Source organism: Delphinapterus leucas, chromosome 5 (genome assembly GCF_059928025.1).
Source record: "Delphinapterus leucas isolate spDelLeu-1000000601 "Yukka" chromosome 5, BTC_Dleu_Yukka2, whole genome shotgun sequence".
NCBI classification, from domain to species: Eukaryota; Metazoa; Chordata; class Mammalia; order Artiodactyla; family Monodontidae; genus Delphinapterus; species Delphinapterus leucas.
In genome coordinates, this window is record NC_143133.1 from 27,090,443 (window position 1) to 27,118,138 (window position 27,696).

General features: G+C 36.7%; 1 protein-coding gene across 1 annotated transcript in view; it reads right to left on the reverse strand.

Annotated features, from left to right (window-relative positions):
- ANK2 (ankyrin 2) overlaps window positions 1-27,696 on the reverse strand; it is a 243,411-nt gene that overhangs the window by 142,640 nt on the left and 73,075 nt on the right. Inside the window, exons 5-8 of the mRNA XM_089911573.1 lie at window positions 10,143-10,241; window positions 5,911-6,096; window positions 2,321-2,419; window positions 540-638 (exon numbers count right to left, since the gene is read on the reverse strand). Of these exons, the coding sequence (XP_089767699.1) occupies window positions 540-638; window positions 2,321-2,419; window positions 5,911-6,096; window positions 10,143-10,241 (483 nt within the window). The remainder of the gene's footprint in view (window positions 1-539; window positions 639-2,320; window positions 2,420-5,910; window positions 6,097-10,142; window positions 10,242-27,696) is intronic.

A 27,696-nucleotide genomic window follows, 5' to 3' on the forward strand; every position in this document is an offset into this window, starting at 1 on the left:
CTGACATGAGTAAAAGTGCAACATAATAACTGTATGCCTTTTTTTCCGTAAGCATAATAGGAGATCTCCTGCTCAGATCCCTATAGCATAGCCACTTAAGAAAAATGATTTAGGAGCTGAAAAGTTTGAAGCAAAAGATTTTCAACATGTATTAAAATATTTTACATAAACACCACACTCTCATAGCTTAATGTATGCAAATGAGTTTGGGTTCTTGATACTTACAGCTAGCCAAATCAGAGATGAGTAAGTTCAATCTTTGATCTTTGTTCCATGAAAATCAATAAGCAAGGACTTGAAAAACTGTCTCATTGAGAGAGGCTAGCATTCTGTTTCTCCAGGCACTTATGAGCAAATATTAATTCCACTTTACATATGATGTGCAACCTTTAAATGCTGTATGAGGTTTAAATCGAATCCAAGAAAGCAATTTCCTTGAAAACACATTGCCTGTGTTTAGGGACTGGTATTTTAAAGTGTCTGCTAAAAGAATACAAAAAATAATACTGGTAGGAAGTTGAAAGAACAGAGACACTCACCCTGGTTTTGGCATCGATCTGACCACCACGATCCAGTAAGAGCTTCACCATGTTTGTGTTTCCCCTTTTGGAAGCCACATGCAGAGGAGTGATTCCATTCTACACCGTGGAAAGACCAAACAAGAGCATGTTGGGTATGACAGGGCATGATGGTGATGGCTTCGTATCAGCACAAAGGAGATTGTGACCTATTTTGTAATTTTATCTGAGGTTTCTATGGTTTCAATGCTTTTGATTTTTAAGGAACAAAAAAAGCACACAAACCACAAAGCACTGTAGAGAATGATAAATGGAATGAAACTGCATAATTAAGTTAGTCAATAACTACAACATATGTACCGAATGTACACATCACAGTCAAGAGACAAAGGGAGCACTTTGGCATAATACTCAATGGAAACAAAATTTCAGATCCTACCTAGATAGAGCCCTAGGCTAAAGTCTATCTTTCTTATTATAACACTTATGCACTTAAAGATTCTGGGATCCTAAAGTTTACTATGCTTAAAAATAGAGTACACATATACATATCAATACCCAATGGAAAAATGATTCTTAAAAACACCTTCTTCAGAATAATTCAGTATGAAAAACTTGAAAATAACTCAATGTAGTTTCAGAGAAGAAGACTTCTAAGGACAAAAATACTGTATACATGAATTATATGTATTTCTTTCCTTGGCTATCATATACCATCATTAGGTCAAGGATGTATACCTGATTTTTTGGTGTGTTATGATTTTGCAAATATTCAAGTCCCGCATTTACTGATTCATATTAAGTACACTGAGTTTTATAACAGTCATGTAAGTGAATTCTTTCCAGTGAAAGCATACCATTAAAACTATAACACAACATAATGTTTTTACTATTTCAGTAAGACTCCTCATATGAGCAAATTCTCAATTTATTAAAAAAAAAAATCCTGGGACTTCCCTGGGTGGCGCAGTGGTTAAGAATCTGCCTGCCAATGCAGGGGACACAGGTTCAATCCCTGGTCCGGGAAAATCCCACATGCTGTGGAGCAGCTAAACCCGTGCGCTGCAACTACTGAGCCTGTGCTCTGGAGCCCGCGAGCCACAATTACTGAGCCCGTGTGCCACAACTACTGAAGCCCGCGCGCCTAGAGCCCGTGCTCGGCAACAAGAGAAGCCGCGGCGATGAGCAGCCCGCGCACCGCAATGAAGAGGAGGCCCCGCTCGCTGCAACTAAAGAAATCCCGCATGCAGCAGCGAAGACCCAACATAGCCAAAAAAAAAAAAAAAAAAATCCCTGTCAAATTGTATGCCCTATAGTCACTCTTAGGACATACTATAAATGTAGTTATACATTTTATACCTAATGTTTTAACAGTTTAATTTTTTATCGACTTGAAGCTGCTTGTTCATGGTGTGACCTTTAAATGTAACTGCTCATACTGATGTCAGAATCAACATCTTCCCTATTGCAAATGATTTGCATGCATGTGAACTGACACACTATTTTTCACGTGTTGTGTTGTGACGACTTCCTGTGATTTGAAGGGAAAAAAATGGAAAATCTAATATCTCCAGCACAAATAAATCCAGGCAAGGAAAAGGAAATAAAATCTTTATCATTGTTAACTTTTACTTTAGTAAAATGCCAAATTCTCTGGTGGTTCAGTGATTAGGACTCCACGCTTTCACTGCCAAGGGCCCGGGTTCAATCCTTGGCCAGGGAACTAAGATACCGCAAGCTGGGCCACATGGCCAAATAAAATAAAATAAAATAAAATAAAAAGAAACTATTTTAATCCATACCCTGGCTGTGAAGTCCACAGCAGCTCCCCGGTTTAGAAGAAGAGTTGCCACGTTGACGTTTCCATAGTGGGCAGCGATGTGCAAAGGGGTGAAACCACTCTGTGGAAAGCAAAGAAAATGACAGTCAGTAAAGCACTTCACCTCTGTATGTTGCAGTCACTGGATTAGAGAAGAAAATCACATCTACCTAATACGTGAACAATGCAATTCAGATCATAAATGCTTTATAAGACTTTTTAAGTTTCAGTGCTATTATTTAAATTTAGTGGTAAATAAGTCAACATATAAACAGGTAAATAAATATCCTACATTTCTTGGCAACATTATTTCCAATTACATTAACAATTTATCTATTTATGAGATTTGTTATCTGTATGAAACCATGTTTCTTGAGTTGATTTAGCTTTAGAACAAAACGATATGATTAAACAGCATGTTTTTTCAGCCATAGTATGAATAAAAAATGTTTTCTCCAGAGAAAATCTCAAAACTTCTATTTTTTTCATTTGTTTGTGTTTTGGTTTGGGTTGTTTTTTAAAATGAAAAACAGCATTGGTTGATGTTGTATCTTTGGAACTATGAAAATATTGTGAGAAATTCTTACAGAACATATACAATTCATCTTACATCATTTACACTGTCCTGACATTTCTATCCTCTTTAACAACTATGTTTAGTCAGACTATATTGTTATAATAAAAAAAAGTTAAAAAAAATTAAACAATATACTTGGAATTAATATGAATATAAAATAAAGAAAAAAATTAAGTGGAACCCAATTTTGAATGTTAATTAAACCAAACTTTATCAATAAAATAAGATTGATGTAGAATAAAATAAGCAAGTTGAATCAATTACATGAGCATTAGAGAACAGCTTACTATCAGAATGTTTTAAAAATGAGTCTGAAAATCTTAAATGGAAAAAAAGCATATTTCCTTTCTTTGTTTTTCTAATGAAAATTTAGTTAGAAATCTGCCATTTTCACAGTAGAAGCATATTAATTCTTTTCTTATTAAAGTATGAAGAGAGGCATTATTCTTGCTCTCCATAATATTCATTGCTTAATAAAAGATTATAGGAAAAATAAACGCTGTTCCTATAAAACTGGATATCAAATCCTGCAGTTTTGAGGACATTTTGCATTGTTTTCTTTTATTTGAAATGAACTTTGATGTGTATAATACTGTTTCTAAGAAACATTATCTAAATCACAACCATTATTTTTCTATTCACTTGATATATAGATTTTGGTGGCTTTATTTTTAAAATGGCCTAAAGAAGCATCCAGATACCTTAGGTAACAGAAATTCCTCTGTGCTATCAGCCAAATTAGCTGCAAATAATTTCTGACTGTAGCAAATCAAGGCACAAAATAAGAATAGTAACTATCAATCCAAATCCTACTCTTGTGGTCATGATATTTTTATTTTGTGTCTACATGATGGCAAATACTAATGTCAATATAGAAGAAAAAAAATCAGTCTACAACTTGGCTGTTATTTTATAAAATGTCAAGCTTTAGTATTTTAGGAAATAATTCACTAGATGTTTTTCATTTTTATCTTGATATTTCCTGTCACCCAGTTATATCATGAATATGCATCTTTTATTCAAGTTACAATTTAATTTCAGAAAAGCATAGTGACTGCTGATGAATCATTTTCAAACTATTCAAGTATAATAATATTATTTTTCCTATTTGCAGAAATAAACTAATTTATCTTCTGACACAGCCTCATTGAAAATCCATGATGATGCCTCAGGCTGTGACTCTTGGAGCAACAAGACGCTGGTATAAGCCCCTCAGAGGAACTTTTTCCTGAATAACGTGGAGGTGGAAGGCTCAGGTCATCCTCCTACAGGACTATTGATGGAGGGGTTTTCCCTCTTTGTTATTCTATTGTCCCCGAAGAAATATTTCTAACTCAGTCTGTATCTACTCAAATAGCTGCTTTCAGCATAATGATTAGAGCCAATACTGCTTTAAAAAATGTCAACGATTACCAAAAATCACCTACAAAAGAAAGGTATTAAAATCAGTAATTAAGATATATCAATTTGTATGATTCCAGTCTTGAGCAATTTCACCAAGCAGTTGGGCTTTTAAAAAACAATCTGTGATCTAAGTTCCACACACAGATATGGAACAGAAGAAATGATATGAATAATTCAAGTATATTCACATCTCAATGGGTAAATTTGTCAATAAACAAGATATTAGGTTTAGAAATACACTACTCTCGGTAAATACTAAGTGTGAATGCTCAAAACCCCCATAGGCCCACAACCCAGTGATCATATGAGATGTTAGTCTAAAGAATTCCCTCAGCAAAGTGAACATCAACCTACATAAGCAGTCGCTTGCCTTTGAAAGTTAATTTTTATAATACAGGTTAATGTTTATAATATACTTTCAACGTTTGTGTTAGTGCCTCTTATACCACACACACACACACACACACACACACACACACACACTCTCTCTCTCTCTCTCTCTCTCTCTCTCTCAGAGGCTTCTGAACCAAATACTCCTGTTGATTTTGTTAACTGATGGGACTTATTTAGGTATGTGGAAAATAGATGATTTCATGACAACTATTGTAAGAGCAAGATAAAAGTAAATGCTTTGCTCATGATAGGCTCAATATCATTACTGATTATATACAGCGTGGTAAAAATAAAGACAGAATAGAAGGGCAACTGCAATTAGGTAAGAGGATGAAACAGTGGCAGAGAAACCTCCTTAAATTACACTTCACTAAATTCTAAATGGAGAATTCTCATTAAGAAAGGAGGTCACATCTCTTATTGGCCAAAAGTTAATAATAAAGCTCACTTAGTAAAATACATATTATGGAAGAGTCTTGTTTCATGCTCTACTCTAATAAGCTACTTTACGTTTCACTGATTAAATAATGCTTCAAATACATGCTATATTAAAATTTTTGAATTATCTATCCACTTGCCTTAATTATGGGCAAAGTTTCCAAATTAATTAATTTCCTAATAATGAAAATTCCAATCATTAGTATCAATTAGTGAGCATTTATTCTAATTGGACAAAAAATAAAATAAAAACAAGGTATATTTTGATATAACCGCAATACTGTACCTCGGTTGTCCTATTCACCATCATCTGAAGCGGTGTTGTGTGGGAAAAAGAGGGAAGATATTACACAGTGCAAAATTAAGGAAACAATCAATCTGTTCTCTGCAGTTGAATATACCGTTCCAGCATGCCAAAATGCATTCTACTGAAAAAAGACAACTATAACATTATACAATTATATCTTTCTAATTCTGCTTCTATTATTTTTTTTTACCACAAATAGAAATAGAATGAATAAGCAGATTTCTAAAAAACTGAACCTCACCTTTTATAGAAAATTATCTTGAGGTTTTTTTCTGTTTTCTTACTGTACTCAACAGACAGTCCCCCTTTTTGCTGAAATACCTCTGAAAGTAAATTATCTCTTTTGATGACCAGAAATAATTTTGCCTTATCACCATGGCCTACTTCTTTATCATCTCCCAGGAGGAATCTGGTGGCCGAAGAGTGCCTTTCCACAAATGTATGAAGCTTTTACCTTGGATTGTACGTCAGCGTTGTGATCGTTCTGAAGCAGGAGTGCAGCAGATTTGGTGTCATCTTTCCTAGCTGCAATATGCAGAGCTGGCAGCCTTACTTTCCCTTTGGTGTCATTCTCCAAGAGGATGGCCACTGCCTGGTTGTGTCCTTGCTGGAGTGCCACCGCTAGGGGCGTAAAGCCATCCTGGTAAAACAGAAGAAAAAATCTTCCATCAACTTTTGGAAGGCTGGGATTCAAGAAATAGTGCATCTAATTTTCACATTAATGATTAAGACTGACAAGAAAAATGAAAAGATTAATTATTACTGTGAAGATTAAAGCAAATTATCATCACTTGTTGTACTATGCATTGACTTCATCAGATTTTTTTAAATACCCATTCTATTTATTTTTAAAACATCTGCATTTCCTAACAAAGCATAATGCACACAGGATGTATTCAAATGTGTTTTGAATATGAAAATAAAAATTAGAACCAACCCTAAGTAATGCCTGCTTATGGAAAGGAAAATGTGGGAAGGGTAGAAATAATGGAGAACAAGTCTGACTGAGAATCAAAGATATGGTAGCCAAGACAGGGAAATAAATTACATGATTAACTATGCAAGGTGCTAAATATCTCACAACAACTGTTAATGGAATGGTCTGTTACCAATTAATTTGGGAAGTTTAGGACATAATATGATCTAAAATTCTTTGGAAAATAAGGCTAATTCATTAAGTTTTCACTTAGTTGAATTGTATATTATTTAAATCATTTAGACATAAAATTGTGCTAAGTAATGTAAAGAAAATCAGTCTTTCAATTAGAAACTTAACAAACAATTTAAAAAATAACAAAGATCGGGGCTTCCCTGGTGGCGCAGTGGTTGAGAGTCCGCCTGCCAATGCAGGGGACGCGGGTTCGTGCCCTGGTCTGGGAAGATCCCACATGCCGCGGAGCGGCTGGGCCCGTGAGCCATAGCCGCTGGGCCTGCGCGTCAGGAGCCTATGCTCCGCAGCGGGAGAGGCCACAACGGTGAGAGGCCCACGTGCAGCAAAAATAATAATAATAATAATAATAACAAAGATCATCAAAGTTAGAGGAGCCTTAGAGGTAGATGGATAACCACATTAGAAAAATTAGAAGCTATGTTTTCTCTCTAGAAACAAGTATTCAGCAACGGAAAGGTGATGAATAAGTAGAAAAAATATACGTATATATTCTAGGCTCTGTTAATGTGAAAACCTCCTTTAATTCACAAAAGCTTGAAAATAAGTCTCAGAGTTAAATGTTTCCATTCACAGAAGAGATGAGGGCAATTGGATATGGTACATCTATTGAATATATTCCAGAGACAATGATAATTTATCAGCATCTAACTACTCCATTTGTTTTCAACAGTATTTTTTTAAAAGGTAACTGTAGACTTCGGAGGGAAAATCATTTCCCTCAAATGCATCATATCATATATGCACTACCACAGTAAGAGTTGAATTTTTTAAATTAGAATTGAATTTTAAATAAATACATTACTTAACGGAATGGAAGAGTAAAGCATGTAGTGTTGTAAGATGAAAGAGAGTAGCCTAAATTTAGAACTTTGTTTGGCACAAATTAAGCCCTCTGTGAAGGAGGAAAGAACAGGCTCATTATCATGCACACATTTAATTTGATTCCCCCCTGCAACACTGGGATAGTTTATATTAAAAGAATGTGAACTTTATTTTTTCTTAGAGACAAGGCATTGCTGACAGCACAGAACCTAATTAAAAAGTTTTTAGCCTTCAATTTTGGTAACATTCAGGAGGAAGGAAGAAAGCAGAGAATTATAAAAATGGTACTGGACAGACAGAGAACTCCTTTGAGAGAATTTAACTTTGGACCTCCACCACATGGATTTCATTTTAATCTACACTTCATGGGAGAAGGGTAAAGATTTGAAATGATTTTTTGAAGTACCTTCACCAACTCTATGAAAAGGAAACCTATATTAAAAATCTGTAGCTTAATTTTTCATCATTTATTTACCAATGCTAATTGCTATAATTACGGGAAATTTCAACACTTTAAATATTTCTTTTCAAACATGAGTTTCATTGCCATACTGAATGATCTCATAATTATCTGATTTTTAAAGTGGTCACAATGTCTTGATTAGTAACTACGTTTTGCAAATTAGGGCTATTAATGGGTTCAGGGTAAGTGTCTTCTTTAGGTATATTCATACATGTACATACAACCGTAGAAGGTATTTAGCAATATAGCCTAAAAGATCAAATAGTAATCAACCATATAGCCCTGTGAAGATGTTATTCATTCACAGAATGATAGACTAAAAGGGAACATGCCAAGATTTTTCCATTAGTGTATTTCCTGATAACCATTCGGGCCAGTGGTATGGAATTAATCAACTAAGTTTATACATATCCAGTCAGGGAAAATTAATTTTACTTATTTAAATGATTAAAAAACAAAATAGATATATGTTTGTTTAGAGGCATATATGTGTCTAAACTAGGATTCAAAACCTCATGTGATTTACTTGCAACAGTCATATTTCTTTGTGGAAATAAGAGACAGTTTTAATTCTCTGAGAATCAGAGTGTAACACGAACTCCACTGATGCAACATACATAAAAGGCTATTTCTGGAAGCAGAGTGAGATGCTACAGGGGTCCAGATTGGAGGAGTCTTGAGAAAGCTGACAATGCTGTCAGGCAGCATTTCCCTAAATCATACACTAGAAAAGTCTATTTGGTGAGTAGAACTCTGTAGTGTAAAGGTTTCTCTAGATAAATGATTCTGCTTTCAAGGAAATAAAGTAAAACAAATGCATATTTCCATGGTTTGGTACATTTCTTAGAGGTCCTAATGCAGAGATATAGTCTCGTACTGTTATCCAAGCTTTGCCTGAGGATATTCACGTGCCACTCATTGCCAGAATTAATGTCTCAGAAAGTCATAAAATCATAATCATAAAAATCACGCTGTACTCATGTGGTAAGAGTGTAAAATCTGTGTGTGCTTAGTAGAGAACGTGAAATCGTTTCATACTAGGCAGTCGTGTTTTCCAGTCATAAACAGGAAATGTGGTCCCATTAATAGTGATGTCTTGGGATTGTTTTTAACTAATGAGAGTAAGCTGTCAGAAAGTTATCGCCAGGCTCCATAAAAAGTTTTCTCTCAAAGGGCCTGGACATGAATTTAATAGATTATAAATGACCTCTCTCCACAGTGCAGGGTAGAAGGGATTTCATGTTTATTTCACCTAAAGACTTAATTGTCCAGAAAGGAGGCCATATTAGACATTAAAAGTTATCAGGATAGTTTCTGGGTGACAGCCATCTATCTACCAGTCATCTTTCACTCCAGGGCAGGAGTTTTAAAATTTTATCAGTCGAGCCACAGAACATGAAATAGGAAAACTAAAGCCTGGTTGCTTTGGGGTGAGGAGAGGCATGTCCCAATGGAGCTCTCTTCCCCTCCTCTACTGTGTCACCTACTCCCAACCTTCTAGTGGCCCCTGAGGCATTTTCTCCAAGCTCTAAAGCATCCTAAGCATCACTTAAAAATCACTGTTCCAAACAATCACTGAACTCCCTCCTTAATCTGCTTAGGCAGAAATGAGAAGGAAAATACAAAGTAGGTTCGGCTTATTGGAGAACACACACACGAAAAGGAAAGTGATGCTAAGTTGGCCCATTCCAACCCCTTTTTATGCCTAGATGGCCTGAATGTTTTGAGACTGGATTGATTTTGAACATTCTATTCGGTTGTTGCCATAATCAGTCACACAACCACATGTCATAATTTGTACTTCATAAAATATGAACAGCTTTCTGATGACATATTTCTCATGAAATTGTGTGAACATAAATAACTGAATTCTTGCTAATCATTAAAAAACTTTCCTTTAAGGAATTGCATTAGAGCCTAACAAAGATAAAACAGTGATGAAAAGAGATGGATAAAATTTACTATAAATTGATTTTAGAATAGTATAAAGCTCCCAAAAGCTAGAGAATGGCAAATTGATGGAAGCGTGATTTCACATAAGAATAAATTGACATGAATCCCAAATCAGGGCATAAACTCATTGAACTGTGTGCACTGGGTCATTCGTTCATGGCCACTGTTGTAGATTACAATAGTAACATGAACACTCGTAGGATAAAGGTAATGGAGACCCTTTGCATCTGGATACAAAGAACATGGACATTAAGGTCAAAGAATTCAAGTGTCTTACCTCAGTAGCAGTGCTCTGATTAGCTCCATTTTCCAGCAAATATTTTACAACATCAATGTGGTTCTCTTGGGCAGCCATGTATAAAGGAGTGAAGCCATTCTGAGGACAAACAGTGAAAAAGGTATCTTCAACCATTTGTAAAGTTTAAACCAGGGAAGAATATATGACAAAGAAAGAGAGAATACTGTGAAGCAAAACTTTGAAATTGTGAAACATATAGCATACCTTCACATTGAAGAAGTCATACATGCATTTACCATCAGAAAACTAGACAAATCAAAGTTAACCAATTCCCATCCACAATTTTTGAAAGAATGAGGAGAAAGGGAAGAAATATCCCCCTCATTTCCTGCCTTCATTTCAGTACCAGAGATTCACATTTCTTATCACCCAACACTGTGTTAAAAACTAAAGATATTTAGTATCTTAATATCTATATAATTCTATAATATATATCATTCATTATATATAATATCTATATAAAGATATCTGTAATATTTATGTAGTATCACCTATATTTATCAATTCATAAACTATTTAAACAGATGACGATTATCTTGAATATATACATTTCAACACCCTTAAAAGTATAAAATATTACTCATATCAGAATAAGCTGAGAGATTGCAAAGCTGATTGAAAACTTTAAAAATCTGTATTTCAATGTTCTGCTTGAGGTAGCATGATTTATACTGAACATCTTTACATTACTTTTTAAAAGCCATTCTGAAATTCTATCATTCGTTAATTCTCATATTCATTTATTCAATTATTTAATATAAATCCAAGCACTGGTAGCTGGGCCATCACTGCGAAACAATAATAAACAAGACAGACATCTGCCCTCATGGAGTACATACTACGGTAATATGATAACGTTATGTAGTCATAGTTTTTTTTTTTTAAAGCACTGAAATTTTGTAACATGAGTTTGAAACTAAGTATAAACTGGCATATTTTCTTTTCATTAGATCCTTTGCAATATATAATACTTCATTAAGGTAAAAACCCACAAAACTTTATTTAAAAAAGAAAACTTGTGAAATAATTCATCAACTCTCAAAACATAGCATTCTCTTAAAATTATGTCAGAGTCTTAAAGACAGTTGATTACTTTAAAAATTCCACACATTAATGAGAATGAGTAAAAACATAGATGAACCTTCAGGTATTTCCAAAAATTTATAAGGAGAGAAAAATTTTTTTCTTTTTTGAAAAATTCTTCTGTATACCTTGTATAAGTGTGGAAACATTATTCAAAATGGTCAAGATAGAGCAAAATACAGAGTATACAAGTAGAACACGAAAAGTAACTTTAAATTTGATTACAAAAGAAAATCTGTAGGTTTCAAATGATGGTGGAAAATTTAAAACTAAGAAACATTACAAACGGAATGAACTGACAATTTTGTAGGATTCAGGAATAACTTGCTAGCTGGAGAGCATATTTTTTAAAACACAGAAAATAGGTGAAACCTTGTGTATTTTAAGAACTGAAGAGGTGGCGGAAGGATGGAATTAGAGATTCAAAGGAAGGGAAAGCCAGTGAGGATGGTTAAAAACAATGAGTGGGTGTGGAATGGGGCTCTTTCACGACAAGTAAAAGGCAGGGATGCAAAAAGAACTTTGAACAGAATAAAACAATTTGCTTACGTGTTTCCCTCTGACAGAATCTTGTGTGTAGATGAGAAGAAAGGGAAATAGACTGTGGTTACCAGATGAATAGGGGAAAGGAGAGATGTGCCATCCCTAGGCTCTTGTCCTGGGTCCTAAACTTTAGAGAGACCTCTTCTAGCTGAGCTGGGCAAGGGATCCAGAGGGCCAAGGGGGCATGCCCATCCTGACCCTGCAGCTCCCCTGCTTCCAGATCACACACCAGACATGAAACCACCCAGAGTTCCTGCCCACACAGCCCCAAGTGTGGTTCCAGTGCTGGCTCAGATTTCTTCCTTGGGTTCATCCTCCCAAGGGTCCACGGGTAGGCATACCCTACAGTAGGCTGAATAACGCCCCCAAATATGCCCACATCTTAATTGCCGGAACCTGTAAGTGTTACCTTAATGGTAAAAGGAACTTTGTAAATGTGATTAAGTTAAAGATCTTGAGATGGGGAGATTATCCTGAATTATCCAGGTAGGCTTGATATAATCACAAAAGGTTTTTATAAGAGGGAGGCAGGAGGTCAGAGAGAAGATACCACACTGCTTCTCACTTACAGCCTCAAGTAGGAACCAGAAGTGCCAACACCTTGGTTTTAGCCCCGTAGGACTGCTTTTAGACTTTAGACTTCTAAAATTATACAAGAATAAACTTGTGTTATCTTAAGCCACTGAATTTGTAATAATTTGTTACAGCAGCAACAGGTGTCTAATACACACTCTTAGAGACGTTTGTGAGGGAGGGTGGAAGTTAGGAGATGAACAGAGCTTGAACGTTCAGGCTGGGGTGTGTACACCTTTACACATGATGCTCTTGTGGTGTGGATGGAGCAGGGGATGAGGAGAGGGGAGGGGCCAGAGTGCAAAATCAGCCGCAATCCTGCATGGAACGAACTCCAAGGTTTCTAAGAAGTCTAAATTTAGACCTATCTTATTGCTAGACAGATATATTTATCAAGGTAGGAGGATAGGAGAAACTTATTTTATAGTTTATTAGCTTGATATATAGCTTTTAATTTTAAAAATATACTGTAAGTGGACCTCTTTTGCAGTCTTGCCCTGGGCCCTGCAAGCATTAATGGTGGGCTAGAGTAATAGAGAAAGAAAAGGGAAAATATAAAAAATAGAGAAATGTCAGGGCTGACAACATATAGTATCTGGTGGGGAAAGGGCAGTGACAAATGATCAGGCTCTCGGTTAGAGGGCATCAAGAATACCATGCGCTCCTTGTGCCACAACCTCAGCATGCAAGGGCTTCCAGCAGAGTGGGATGCACGTATAAAGAATGATAAAAATAAAAATGATTTATTGAACTTCTGCTCTATGCCATTCACTGTGGGAAATGCTTTGACTCTACTGCTTCAAATCACCGTGACCACATGCTCCGGTTTCCCCAGGACAGTCTAAGCTTATGCATAGTTATCTTGGAGTAATTATTAATAGTATCTCAGTTTGGATGATAAATTAAATGGCCCAACATCATCTCTAATCCTTAGAATAGTGCTGTAACATTGGTATTATTATCCCCATTTAAAATAAGGCAGCTGAGACTCAAACACTTAGGTAACTTGGCCAAAGTCTCCCAGCTAATAAGTGAACTGGAAGTGACAGATAGGAGCCAGTACGTGGACAGCCTTCTTCCCCATAAAGGAGTTGGGATTTGATCATGTGGATGTGTGGTTCGCAGCCTGGCTGTGTTATAGAATCTCCTGTGGAAACTTGTAAGAATGCCTAGGGACCACCTTGCCTCTCCTGAATTGTAGTCTCCATACATGAAGCCAAAGTACATGCATTTTTTTAAAAAGCTCAATTTTAAAAACTGACCCAAGGACATAGTTTTAGGTGATGCAGAACAACTGAATGGTTTTGGGCAGGGATCACATATGCATTTTGGAAAGTTCACTCTGGTGACCACAGATGCCTTGGTTTGGGATGGCAGGATTCAAGAATGGAAGTAACGGATTAATCAGCTTTTGCAATATTTGCGATAGTGTATTTAAGTGATGAAGGTAACATGAGCTAAGACAACACCTTGGCTAGAAGAAGGGGGAGCTGTTTACTGTTACTAAATGTATGGAGTGAGAAGGCAGTAAAGATTTACTACAGGTCCTAAAGATGTGGGAAATTATCCTTCCTTAACTTACTGATGCTATGTAACAAGAACTAGTCCACCAGAGAATGTGAAGCACACCTCTGGGTAATTGGGGAAGGGCATGGCAGCACTTTAACACCATTGTAAATTTTATAGGAAAGCTTTTATCTTCCCACATAAATAGGTCAACCACACAGGATTATTGGCTCCTGTGTCCATGTACCGAAGTGCTTTCCAATATATTATGTCTCCACGTTTTTCTAAAATGGTCTGGCGGCAGGTAGGTATGAAAGGATATGCTTTTTCTCCTTTTTGATATAAAAAAGTCAAAGAGATCCGGAGCCCAGGTTGATGCTGCAAGGATGCGTACAAGAACAGCATTATTTGTTGTTAGGGTAATTCCAGGGTGACCAATAGGTGCCTCTACCAACTGGTTATTAAATATTTTGAACATTATCCCTCTCCATGGCAAATTATTAATTATTTGCCATTCATTTATATTTATTCACTAAAACTGCGTTTGGTGACTCTTCACTGCTAGGCATTGTGCTCAGCTTTGGTGATTCAGAGATGAAAGCTCCCTGTTTATTAGGAGCTCACTGTCCAGAGGCTGAGATGGGCAAGTAACCAAACTACTGTATTACAGTTCAGTGAACGCATATATTGTTAGTTTCTTTAAAAAAAAAAAAGTTATGGGGCTTCCCTGGTGGCGCAGTGGTTGGGAGTCCGCCTGCCGATGCAGGGGACGCGTGTTCGTGTCCCGGTCCGGGAAGATCCCACATGCCGCAGAGCGCCTGGGCCCGTGAGCCATGGCCGTTGAGCCTGCGCGTCTCCGCAACGGGAGAGGCCACAACAGTGAGAGGCCCGCGTACCGCAAAAAAAAAAAAAAAGTTATGTGTTGGGTATAACGAGAACATAAAAGGACACAGAACTCAACTGGATAAAAAATTACATCTGAAGGAAACACTGGGAGTGATACTTGGAAGACACTGGGAGTGATTCGGTTTGAGCTAAGATATGAAGACACTGAATTTAGGCACAGAGGCAGGGAAGGTATTTCAAATAGAGGAAACCCCATGAGAAGAGAAAACCCTGAGCATATAGGGATCTTTGGAAAATTTACCGTGACTAGCGGGGTGAGCAGGCCGAGACAGGCAGGGATCAGCCCCCATCCGTCACGCTGAGGCACCCGAATTTTATTCTGAACTCTTGGGTGTCACTGAAGGGTTTTAAGCAAGGGTTTGACATGGCCATATTTGCATTTTAAAGAGATTAATTTGCCAGAGAGGGGAGGATGAATTAGAAAATGGCCAGAGAATAGTCTGGAGGAGTAAAAAGAAAGTTTTTGTAATAATTCAGATGAGAAGTGAGGATTAGAAACATTAAAATGGTTTTGAGATTTTGAAATGTCATTTTGTATTCATGTATTTATATTCCACTTAAAGATCAGAAGTGGTTTCAGTCTGCATGAGTTATTAGTTATTGATAACATTTCTCAGATTTATTAAAAAGTTAAAATGCTTTTCTTCAAATCTAGAAATTATATCATATTTTAGAGAATGCAAACACTTATAATATTACCAAAAATGTTGTTCCTATTTTCATTAGTGATATATGAACCAGTAATCAGGTTTTAGCCACTGGAGAAAAAAATTTTTTTTTTGCTAATTGGATTATCTGGGAAAACTGAATGAACATGAGCTGATAATCTTCCTATCAAATGTTAGATTTATTGCAGTTTGGGGGAATATTTTAATTCAATAAACCTATTGATATCTGTACGTCATTTCAAAGAAATTATATAGAGACAAATAATGTCAGTATGAAAAGTAATAAATGGTTTAGAATCAATGTTTTGGATAAGGATCAAAACTCTAAGAAGTATCAATATTACCTATTTTTACAGAAGCTTAACTTTTCAGACATAATTTTGCCAGAACATATAACCTTATTCTTCTATTACACAAATTAAGATTCATCAGTCAGATGACTTGAAATGACCATACAAAATCACTTTTATCTTAACATAAAGGTCAATGTTCAAACGTATGGACACCAAGTGGGGGAAGTGGCGGGGGCGGGGGGTGGTGGTGGGATGAACTGGGAGATTGGGATTGACATGTATACACTAATATGTATAAAACAGATAACTAATAAGAACCTGCTGTATAAAAAAATAAATTAAATAAAATTCAAAAAAAAAGTCAATGTTACTATTCAATTCAAAAGGTCTCTTTTTAAAAAATGAGATGCAATTAACATGTTATATTAGTTTCAGGTGTATAACATAATGATTTATTGTTTGTACATATTGAGAAGTGATCTCCACAGTAAGTCTAGCTATCATCTATCACCATAAATAATTTTTCTTATAATGGGGACTTCAAAAAAAGGTCTTTTTTTATAGCACCAAATCTGTTCTAAAGTTTTTCTGCTTGACACTGGACTAGATGCCAAGTAACAAATATGGACATAATACTGTTCCAGCCCTCAAGAGCAGAAAATATAACAGATTCACCGACTACACGTATATGGAACCATAGCACAAGACACACTATAATTGCCGAAAGCGAAGCATGAGTAAAATCCTGCCAGAGCACTAAAGAGTCAGCAACTGATACCATGAAGAAAGGCTTCTCAGGCCCAAGCACACAGACCTGAGAGGAAATCAGGAGGCCTTAATGAAATCAAGACGGTAGATCTAAAGAAATGAAAATGTGCTTTGCCATTTTTTTCTATTCTTCTTTCGTTCTCCCTCTCAAGAAATGTGGTGTTTGTGTGAAAAGTCAGAGTGTATTTGCTGCAGGCATATATCACTTGGGGAATTCTGTTCTCTAAGCACAATACTGAGTCTAATGAATTAAAAAAAGGACTTCAAGTAAATTTACCAAACATGAGTAAAATCTCATGCAAGAATGCATCTTGAAAGGAATTCTTACAGGTCTAAAAATTTTTTTTTAATTTCAAAGATCTCTAATTCACGTCTAACATATTACCACCCAGCTAAAGATATACTTTAGGTAATTTCATAGATCGAGTGTAAGCTTAAAGAGTAGAAACTGATTATAGAAACTTCAAATGGTATATAAATTAATTTCTCTGTAACTGCTCACTGTTATTTCACTTGTTCTTACTTTCAGTTCTACGCTGCTAAAATTATTAAGTATATTTCAATGATTAAAAGAAATTGCCCTATTTTTCTAGATGAAAATGTTATAGCTAAAAGGGGACTCATCCTTTTACTGCTGAGGAAATTTTAACCCAGAGATTGAGTAAACTTCCAAGTGGACTGGGCAGTAACAGAGGTTAAGGAGGGAACAGGAAGTTAGTAGGAAGTAAATGGACACAGCAGAGGCAAAGATGCTTGGAAACTTTTGCCCTCTTCTTTTCATCTTTCAGGCATTGACATGTGTCACCCTCTCTGGGAGGCCTTATTCAGTGCCCATAACAATCTTAGCACATAGTAGGTGTTCAATAAATATTCGTTAAATGGATGAATAAATAAAGTGAAATAGGATCCACGTTTCTTTCTACATCTGTGGTGGTTTTAAAATATGCCTACAGATTCTTTTCCCATAAAGGTTATTATAGAATACTGAGTAGAGTTCCCTGTGCTATAAAGTAGGTCCTTGTTGGTTATCTATTTTATATATAGTAGTGTGTATATGTTAATCCCAAAAAAGAATAGACATATGTATATGTACATGTATAACTGAGTCACTTTGCTGTACACCTGAAACTAACACAACATTGTAAATCAACTATACTCCAATATAAAATGAAAATTAAAAAAAGAGCAAGGCATATGTCTAAAAGCTCAAAACCTAAGTATAAATTCTGAAGAGAATTCTGGGAAAGAATTGTGTTGTTGGCAAAATGGCATCTTAAAAAATCAAAATAAAAATTAAAACTTCACACACAAAAATATATGGCTGCGAATTCTTTCACACTCCTCCCTTCAAAAGTGGAACCTAACTCCATTTCCCCAGAGTGTGGACCAACTTAGTAATTCACTTCTAATGCATTGATTATGGTGGAATCGATGATGTGTGACTCCCGAAGCTAGGGTTCAAAGTCACTGTCCTATTACTAGGTTTCTCTTGGGTAACCTGCTCTGGAGGAAATGAGCTGCCATGCCATATTAGCATTCAAGCAGCCTGTGCAGAGACTCACATGAGATGGAACTGAGACTTCCCACCAACAGCTAGTAACGACTTGCCAACCATGTGAAAAAAACTACCTTGGGAGTGAATTCTCCAGCCCCAGGAAAGCCTTCAGATGGCTTTAGCTCTGGTCAACATCTTCACTAAAGACTCATAAGAGACTCTGAGCCATAATTTCACAGCTAAGCTACTACTGAATTCCTGATCCACAGAAGCTATGATGATAATATATGTTTATTGCTGTTTTAAGCCACTAAAGTTTGGGATAATTTGTTACGCAGCAATAACTAACACAATGTCTAACAAGATCATACATGATCTGGCCACAGCCTACCTTGCCAACCACATCTCTTACCACTGTTACTCTATTCTACTTCCTTTCTGTTTATGAAAGACATTCATATCCTAGACAGTTTTATTTTTTCAAATTTTCTAGTCATATAACTCTCTTCAAATACTATCTAACCTAAAAACTCTGAAAATAAAATATTAAACACTGCTGCTCTGTTTGATGTTGAATGAGTTATAACTTTCAGCAATGTCTTCCTTATTCCCAAATTACCAGGACAATCGTTTGTAAACTGTGCTGTGTTCCAAGGAGGTATATCAGGGATCCTTCTAGTAGAATGGTGAGTTTTAGGAGCTATCACTGTTTGAAAACACAAAGACAGAGTAGCCTAACATGGTAATCATGTGTTACCTTTCTTTTAGTTTTTTGCAATTAAAAATGATATAGCCTTTCCATTAATAAGAAGGAATGAGTAAAGTAGGTAGTTGTGCATATTTGCTTAGATGGAGCAATCTATATCTAAGAGAGTCTGAAAACTGCAGCTTTAAGTATTTATAATACCCTTAATTCCCTGTGCCATTTGCCAGTTAATAAGAACATTACATGTACTCTCCACATCTACTGGAAAACTCATCAACAGATTACACAATCAATCCCAACAGTAGAAAATGGGAATGGTTACAGATAGCTCTGGGTTTAAACTTGGCAAAAGTAGAATTCCCCATTTGATGAGATCTTCTTGTCTTTTGCAGGAAGGTCACTGTTAAGATTTAGATTTTTTCACAAAGCAGAATTCTTCAGCAGCCTTAGCTATGAAATGTAGTAGGCTTTTTGTCACACACCGGTTAGCACTGGTTGGGAATTACCACTCTAGTTTCTATTCCAAATACTATGTATCATTTTCTTCTTTTGAATTAGCATTATGAGAGAGAAGTTTGGAAAGCATCCCAAAGTTATCACACAGCTTTAAGGTCAGGATAATTCAAATTATTTCCCTAAATACACTGTAAATGCACAGCTGCAAAGGATGTAAAAAAACCAATGGGTACTAATTGTAGTCACAAAAATAAAGACTACTTTGTGTACTTTGTGGGTGTGCTCAGGGCAAAAGAACAAAAGATACAAAAGCAAGATTATAAGCTTGTTTGGAAGTTAAGAAGGCATTTTATTAATTAAAATGTCATACAAATTTTCTCAGATAATCAGAACATGACAACTCTTTACCAGGGTTAGGATATTATAAGTTATTTTAACCTCTTCTCTCTAAAGGTCCTCTTTAAAGGATTATAGCTAAACTATTAGATGACATTAAAATGAATAATGTACTAAATCTTTCTAGGAAGGTTAAACTTTATGGAGTGTTTACTATGACATCGTGTTTCATCCCCACCCCTATGCTATTAGGGCCATTTAAGACTACAGCTCATAGTCATTCATCCAAGGGTACACCCATAAGTGATGTGATCAGGGTCTGGACACTGAAGGACTCCAAACACAGTGCTCTTTCCACTCCCCTCAGCTGTCCCCTTCAACCGGGATCAGATTACCTCAGAGAACAAACACTAATTGGACAATTAGCCTTTTCTTAAGCTCTTCACTAGAAATGACAGCATTGGAAATGCCATGACTTGCTTAATGAAGAATGTCCAAGTGCCCTCTTAGGTATTAAGGATTCTTCCAGTCTTTATTTCCAGTGATTAAGAAATTTGGGGTGGTGGTAGTGAGGAGAGAAAGCTACACACTTTATATTTGTTATTTAATCCTAACAGCCCAGTGAAATAAGTAATATATCTCTACATGACTTAAGGAAATTAACACTCACAGGGATTAGGAAGCATTCCTAAAGTTTCACATCACTTACAACGTGGAGCTGGGATTTGAATTCACGTATAACTAATTCTAGAGCTCATGTTCTTTCTACTACACTATACTGTCATGTGTTTTAGCAGCAAATTTGGCAGACAGTATTTTATCATGTCTGGGTGTTGCCAGCAATCAGAAACACCACTGAAAATACTGTATTCCCATAATCACCGCTTTCACCTCCTCATGGATAAATTACCAAGAAAACATGTGAACTATTCAACATATTTCAAGTTACTCACTCCAGTGCACCCTATACATCAACCTGAACTAATCTTCCTAAAACTATTTTCAACGCTTTCCTGAATTGATTGTCATCTTACTGACCATAATTAAACATCAGTTTTTCACAAACCATGGCTAAAGATGAAGACCTTTTATACCCTAGCTCCACTGTCATGTTAAGAACAAACCTTCAATGCACATTCTGATGTTGTTCCAGACCAGCTTGTCTCACCAATATTTCTACACTCACCAAGCTCAATTATACCTCCCATCACTGTTGTAACTAATCTTCCCATGTGGAAAGTCTTCTGTTTCAATTTCCCCTCTGCAGAACTTTCAGTGATGGGCTCAGGTCCTCTGAGAATTTTTCATTAATAGAATTTGGCCAATTTCAACCTTCCTCTCTAGAATATAGTCTAGAGAGGAAGGTTGAAATCATCTACCATCTTCTGTTGTTTGCCTTTGTTCCTGGTGTACTTGTCCTGACTTTGCAGGTAGCCTATGTACTTTTAAAAGCAGCTTCCTGCCTGACACTTGTTTAGAATCCTCCACAGCAATGAGAACTCTGCTGAGTACACAGTAAGCACCCAATAAACAGCTTCTAACAGTTTACCCTCAATTCCTGACAATGATGAATAACTTAGATTTATGCTTCTCTCCTTTATTCGTTTAAAATTTAAATTTAACAGGTGACTTACCACCAGTTCATTCTACAAAGGAGATGAGATGGCTGGTGATGTTCTATTCATTCTCACATAACTCCAAAATACTGAAAACATTTATCTCCGTGTTTTACTTTACAAAAATGAATAAATGCCTCATTACATTGTTAAGCCATTACTGATAACTATATAGTTAATCTCCTTGGATTTGTCAACAAAAAATGAGAGGCAAATGAATTTTTAAACAAATATAGAGAAAGCAAATGAATTTTAAAAGTAAATGAAATTTTAAAACTGAAGAAAGCAAATGAATTGTTTTTTTATTCAGAGTCCAAAAAAACAACAACAAATAAACAGATGTAGTATACAACTAATATAATCTATAATGAATTTTTAAAATGGAGGGCCCAAGATATAGTAATAGGTATTGGTTGATGCCTACCCAGGATCCCTCCTCCTTTTTTGAAAGCATCCTGGTTTTTCCTTAGAGTATCTGTCTTTACTCACATAGTTCATGTAACTCCAGCAAAGCTGAACTTCTCAGCTTCCAGCTCCAGGAAGAGCATCAGATAACTTAAGCCAATCAACACATTCGATTCTCTTAGATACAATGAGTGGTTCAAGGTTGGGCAAGAGATTTAAGATAGTCTAATCAGTCAAACTCAGGATTCTCTTGTTGAAAGCTGGGACAAAGTTCCCTTATTTTAACAACAAGAAAATGTCTGACTCTAACCTTAGGTCCACAAAAAGAATAAAAATGACAACAGCATCTAACATAGAGCGCTTGTTATGTGTCATGGTTTGTGCTGTATACTTCGATCCTCACAACAGCCCTACATTTTATGTACTATAATTACTCCTGTTTTACAGATGAGTAAATCCAGACACAGATATGATAAGTAACTTGCCCTAAATCACAAGGGTAGGAGGTGGGTGATGGGGGCAGGATTCGGGATTCAAGATTGTCTGACCCCAGAGATGTTGCTCTTAACCACTGCTAAACTGAAGCCTGTCCAAGTTTAAATCAACTGCTTATTACGCTGGTCTTGATTGGTTCTCATTCTAGTTCTTCCAGACCTGCTATTTTTCACTCACTGTACATTAAGAATCCACAGTCCGGGCTTCCCTGGTGGCGCAGTGGTTGAGAGTCCACCTGCTGATGCAGGGGACACGGGTTCGTGCCCCAGTCCGGGAAGATCCCACATGCCGCGCAGCGGCGGCGCCCGTGAGCCATGGCCGCTGAGCCTGCGCGCCGCAACGGGAGAGGCCGCAACAGTGAGAGGCCCGTGTACCGCAAAAAAAAAAAAAAAAAAAAAAAAAAAAAAAAAGAATCCACAGTCCTCTGGACAATTACTATAAATTTTTCAAAATTTTGGCCATATATCTTAAATTTTCTTTATCACCTCACTTTCTCCAATCTGAAAAATTTCCTTAAAACCTAGACCCTCTTCCACTTCTCCCTGGCTTCACTGCTTTGGCAGTCTCATTCAAGTCCACTGCTTCGATAACCACTTCTGTCAGATGACCCATAAATGTCTTCATTTCATTCCAGAATTCTCCTCTGAGCTCTAGACTTGCAGCTCAGACCTACCATTAAAACCTCCTCTTGGATGTCTAACAAGCACTTAAAATACAACTCATGCTCTCTACCCTCCTTCCCACCCAAACAAAAACAAAACCTTGTCCTTATCCCATGTTCTCTATATCAATGGACTACATCACCATCCATACTGACAGAGGAGAAATCCAAAAGTCATCCTCGTACCACCCCCTTCTCACCTCCCTTCTGCCATCATCACCAAGTGCTCTGAAAGAGGTCCTACACGTCTCCCAAAGCGGTTCCCTTTCTCCATCATCTAAAGCAGCAGCAAGCGCTCCACTCTAACTAATACCACCGACTGTCTAGAGTCAACCTCTGTAGCAGTCTCCAGATACTTTGCTTTGCATCTGTCCTGGCCTCCCTCCAAGCTGTTCTCCGAACTGCAGCAGGTGAGCTTTTCAAAATCCAAATCTTGTCTTGCTGTACCTCCCACCTCCACCTCATACTGGGCTTAGGATAAACATCTTAAAATGAAATCCTTAATGTGGCTCACAAGGTCCCATAGGATCTGACTTTCTCTCTCAGCCCTCATACATACCACATTTCCCACTCATGTTTCAACTCCCAGATTTCTTTTAGGCTCTTGCACGTACTATATCATTTTCCCATAGCACACTTTATCTCCTCTTACCCCCTAGTTTTCATATCGATCCTTTCTTTAAGAGAATAGGTCACTGGAGGTCATTATGCTAAATGAAATGTCAGACAGAGAAACACAAGCATCAGGTGGTATCATTCATATGTGGAATCTAAAAAAAAAAAAAAGCCAGACTCATAGAAACAGTGCATAGAAAAGCAGTTGCCAGGGGCTGGGGGTTGAGACAAATAGAGATTGGTAAAGTGTATGAACTTTCAGCTATAAGATGAATAAAGTTTGAGGATCTAATGTATAACATGGTGGCTATAGCCGATAACACTTGTATAACTGATATTTGCTGGGAGTAGAACTTAAATGTAAAGAAAGAAAGAAAGAAAGAAAGAGAAAGAAAGAAAGAAAGAAAGGAAAGAAGGAAAGAAGGAAAGAAAGAAAGAAAGAAGGAAAGAAGGAAAGAAAGAAAGAAAGAAAAAAGAAAAGAAAGGAAGGAAAGATGTGAGGTGATGGATTGTTAATTATCTCAATGGGGGGGAATCCTTTCACAAAGTATATGTGTATCAAATCATCACGTTGTATGCTTCAACTATCTCACAATTTTACTTGACAAATATACCTCAATAAATTTGGGGAAAATTTTTGTTTTAATTATCTATGAGTTTTTAAAAAAGAGAGCAGTTTAGTCATCACTTCCTCAGACTCCACCACCCCAACCTATTAGAGAGCACACATTAAATTCCCAAATACCTGCTAGATGAGTGAAGGAAGGAGGGAGGGAATGAATGATTACTTCTGACAATTTTCTATTGGGAAGTTTTATTTAGTGTCATATTTTTCCAATTTTGCTTTGTTTTGTGGTTTTTGCCTTAAAGGATGATTGTTTTGAGGTCTTCCTGATGGTTTCACCTACATCTTGGTTGCTGTGGAATGAACACGTTAAGCTGTGAGATATGAAGTAAGAGGTAGACTGCTACACTGCTATTCTTACTATTTGCTGCCGGAGTAGCTTATCCTCCATACTAACTCAGAAGGAGAGAGAAGGAATGGTCTTCTGTATGAAATTCGAACTCCATATTTATTAACAGAAATTTGGAGCTATCTTTGACATTTTACTCTTCTCCCTACAAGTCTTACCTTACTACAAATTTATTTCCTTTAAAACGCAGTAATATTGGACTTGGATAGGCTTGTGAAGGGATAAATAAATGGGACATCTACCAAAGAAACAGATTTGATGATGCTTATGCCTTAATTCATTCAATTTTTAAAGATATCAATTCTCATCATTTCTCTAAGCACATTGGAGGATGGAGAACTGGAGAAAGCATATTTCCTTTATTTAATTTGGAATGCTGAGGAAGGCAGATACTCTTGCAAACTTGTAATCACCCAATAAACTGACTTTCCGAGTCAAAAATACAACAAAAATATCCTGACTTCTCTCGTATCTCTGGTCAAATGCAAGTAGATGCCATCATCTTAAATTTAGAGAATTTGTATTACAATAGTAACTTTCCCAATTAAAAAATGAAGAACCTTATTAAAAAAGAACCATATGTATAGGTTTGGAAAAAAAGCTGAAAACAAAACCTTTTTTGGAATCTGTGATCGTGGATCCCATTTTATACTGTGCGTGTGTGTGTGTGCATTAACAGAACGGAATGTTCCATTATGAGTTTTTATTTTGAGAGGCAAGGATGGCTCTACGGCCATATGGAAGCGATTCTGTGTAGTGGGCATGCTGGCCAACTGTGTAGGCTTTCGTCCTCTTCACAACCCAATTCAAATTACGTCTGACAATGGGTGAGTGCCAATGAAGAAAAAACGATTGGAAGCTACACCTGAAAAGACATTTATCATTGCATACAGTGGGTGTATGCACCTCTAAAATTCTGGGGGTGTAATCAATGGTCATGTAATCTTGCAACTGGCATTACTGGTCATAATCTGAACATCTGAAAGCTAATAAAATAACAGCCTAATCATGTTTGTGTTACAAATAGGAAAATCTTCTTCTGGAATACAATTTCCAGGAGTAAATGAACACAGAGTAGCGAGCATAAAATAGGCAAAAGGATTCAAGAAAAATAGAAGTAAATTCAGTAAAATATGGTATCAAGAATACCAAGTCAGAATATCTTATTTGGACTCACTTACCATCAAAATAAAATAAAAAGAAAAATATAGTGTTCCTGAAATCCTCATAAAAGGACTGAAAACATAAGAAATTCCAAGAAAAAGTAGAACAATGTAGACATAGAGAAGAAAAATGAATGAAAACAATCACAAACCACATTTCAGAAAGTATAGTCTTTCCTGTGTTAAAAATTGTTGGTAAGAGAACACTCCAAGGAAATGGATGGCTGAGTGTCACAGTGCTAATGAATCCCCTTACTTGCTAGTTGTCTAGCTTCTGTGAAATGCTTTTAGTATTCCCAGCATCTGAGTGGACAGACCAGGAGAGAATGGATGGCATTTAAGCCATAGAGCTGGCTCTTGTGGGATGTAAGTAGGGTCTTGGACCTCCCTAGAGGAGACAGAAGGTGTAGAGACAGCTTAATGGGAAACAGTGAAGTATGCTGAGGATTTTTGGAAGGGAGGGGTCCATGCCATTTGGGCTTGTGGCTCCATTGCTAATTTTTTATAAGACCTTGGTTTTCTTATTTGTGCCTCAATTCTCCCCATATCCAAAATGAGAATAATCACTGCTGATTCACATCATTATAAAGATAAAATGAGATTAAAGAGCACATAAAAACACTTTTTAAAATTAAGAGTCTAAAAAAAAAATTAAGAGTCTAAGTGCAAGATATTACAATTGGGCTGTATTTCTTTGGAATTTGGAATCTATTCCAAGAAACACTCAGCTCCCTGGACGTATACGTCTAAATCAGTCTCATGAGAGCTTCTAGCCCATCCTTTCTTCTAATGAAATCACATTTTCCTCTCTCTCTATAACTGTCAGAGAACTCAAACATCATAGGCTCCACTGAATAAGGTAAAAGATAGAGAGCTACAGCTGACCGCAAGTTCTATGTTCCCCACGTTCCACAGTTTCACTTAGCTGTACGGAGATATCACCTATTCTAGGACCCAGTTTGTTTTATAAGCTGTGGTAAAATATAAATAACATACGCCAGTTTTCTTTGTAAAATCAAAAACCAAATACCTATTTTTAAGTCACTTTGTTGTATTTCAGCGGTCATTCTGATTTTAATAATTTTATATACGGACATTATAATAAAGATCTAAAACCAATACTCACATAGATGAGGAACAAGAAGTAAATTTTGGTAGAGATGATTAAAGAGGGGCAATTTCTCAGGCCAGATTTCCTTGGAAGCAACAGCACTTGGTTCATGCTTTGAACATTTTGCGGAGATACAGCGTTTATAGTTCACAAAAAGTACCAAGTAAAAAATTTTCACCTCAAACCTTTTGCATGGATTCTACTTCAGAAGAATCAGCTTACTTGGACCGTAATAGGGTTTGGGCCAAAAGAAAGAGGAATTTTAAAAATTATTCTCTGGGGTCTGTAGTGAAGGTAGAACTGTTATGGGAACTAGGAGAAGCAGTTTTGCCTGGAGAAGAAAATTATGAGCAGGTAAATGAACCATCTTTGTCTCAGTCTGTCATCAATACTGAGAGTCAATGAAGATCAAAAGAGATAATGCACACAACGCACCACAGACAGTGCCTGGCAGCCAGTAATATTATTTGTACTATTATTAATATTAATATCTAGGGCTTCTCTGGTGGCGCAGTGGTTGACAGTCCGCCTGCCGATGCAGGGGACACGGGTTCGTGCCCCGGTCCGGGAAGATCCCACATGACGCGGAGCGGCTGGGCCCGTGAGCCATGGCCGCTGGGCCTGCGCGTCCGGAGCCTGTGCTCCGCAACAGGAGAGGCCACAGCAGTGAGAGGCCCGAGTTCCGCAAAAAAAACAAAACAAAAACAAAAAAATTAACATCTACTGTTAGGAATCACTGGAATGCACACCAAAGCTAATTCTTATACGTGAAGAGGATACATGCATATGTTTAGCCTCCAGTTGTAAGTAAGCAAGGCATTGTGCCAAATCCTAAAACTATAAAGTGCGAGAAAAATTATCTGCTCCCAAGAAGTTTACCACCTTGCAGAAACTGTAACTATACATTTAAAAAATAAACCTGAGATGGGCAAATATCAACAGGCAAAAAAGGCTACAAGAATTTAGAGAAACTCCTCACTCGGAGAATATTTTTAAAACCTTCTCAAAGTATAATTTCCTTGATAATATATAATAGGAACAATTTTTTTAAAGTCATATCTCCAAGTCTAATAGGTTTACAGGTTACAAAGGTGACAAACAAACGTCCGCACAGATAGCTGGAAAGCATTCCAGCATTACTTATATAGGACTGTTTAAAG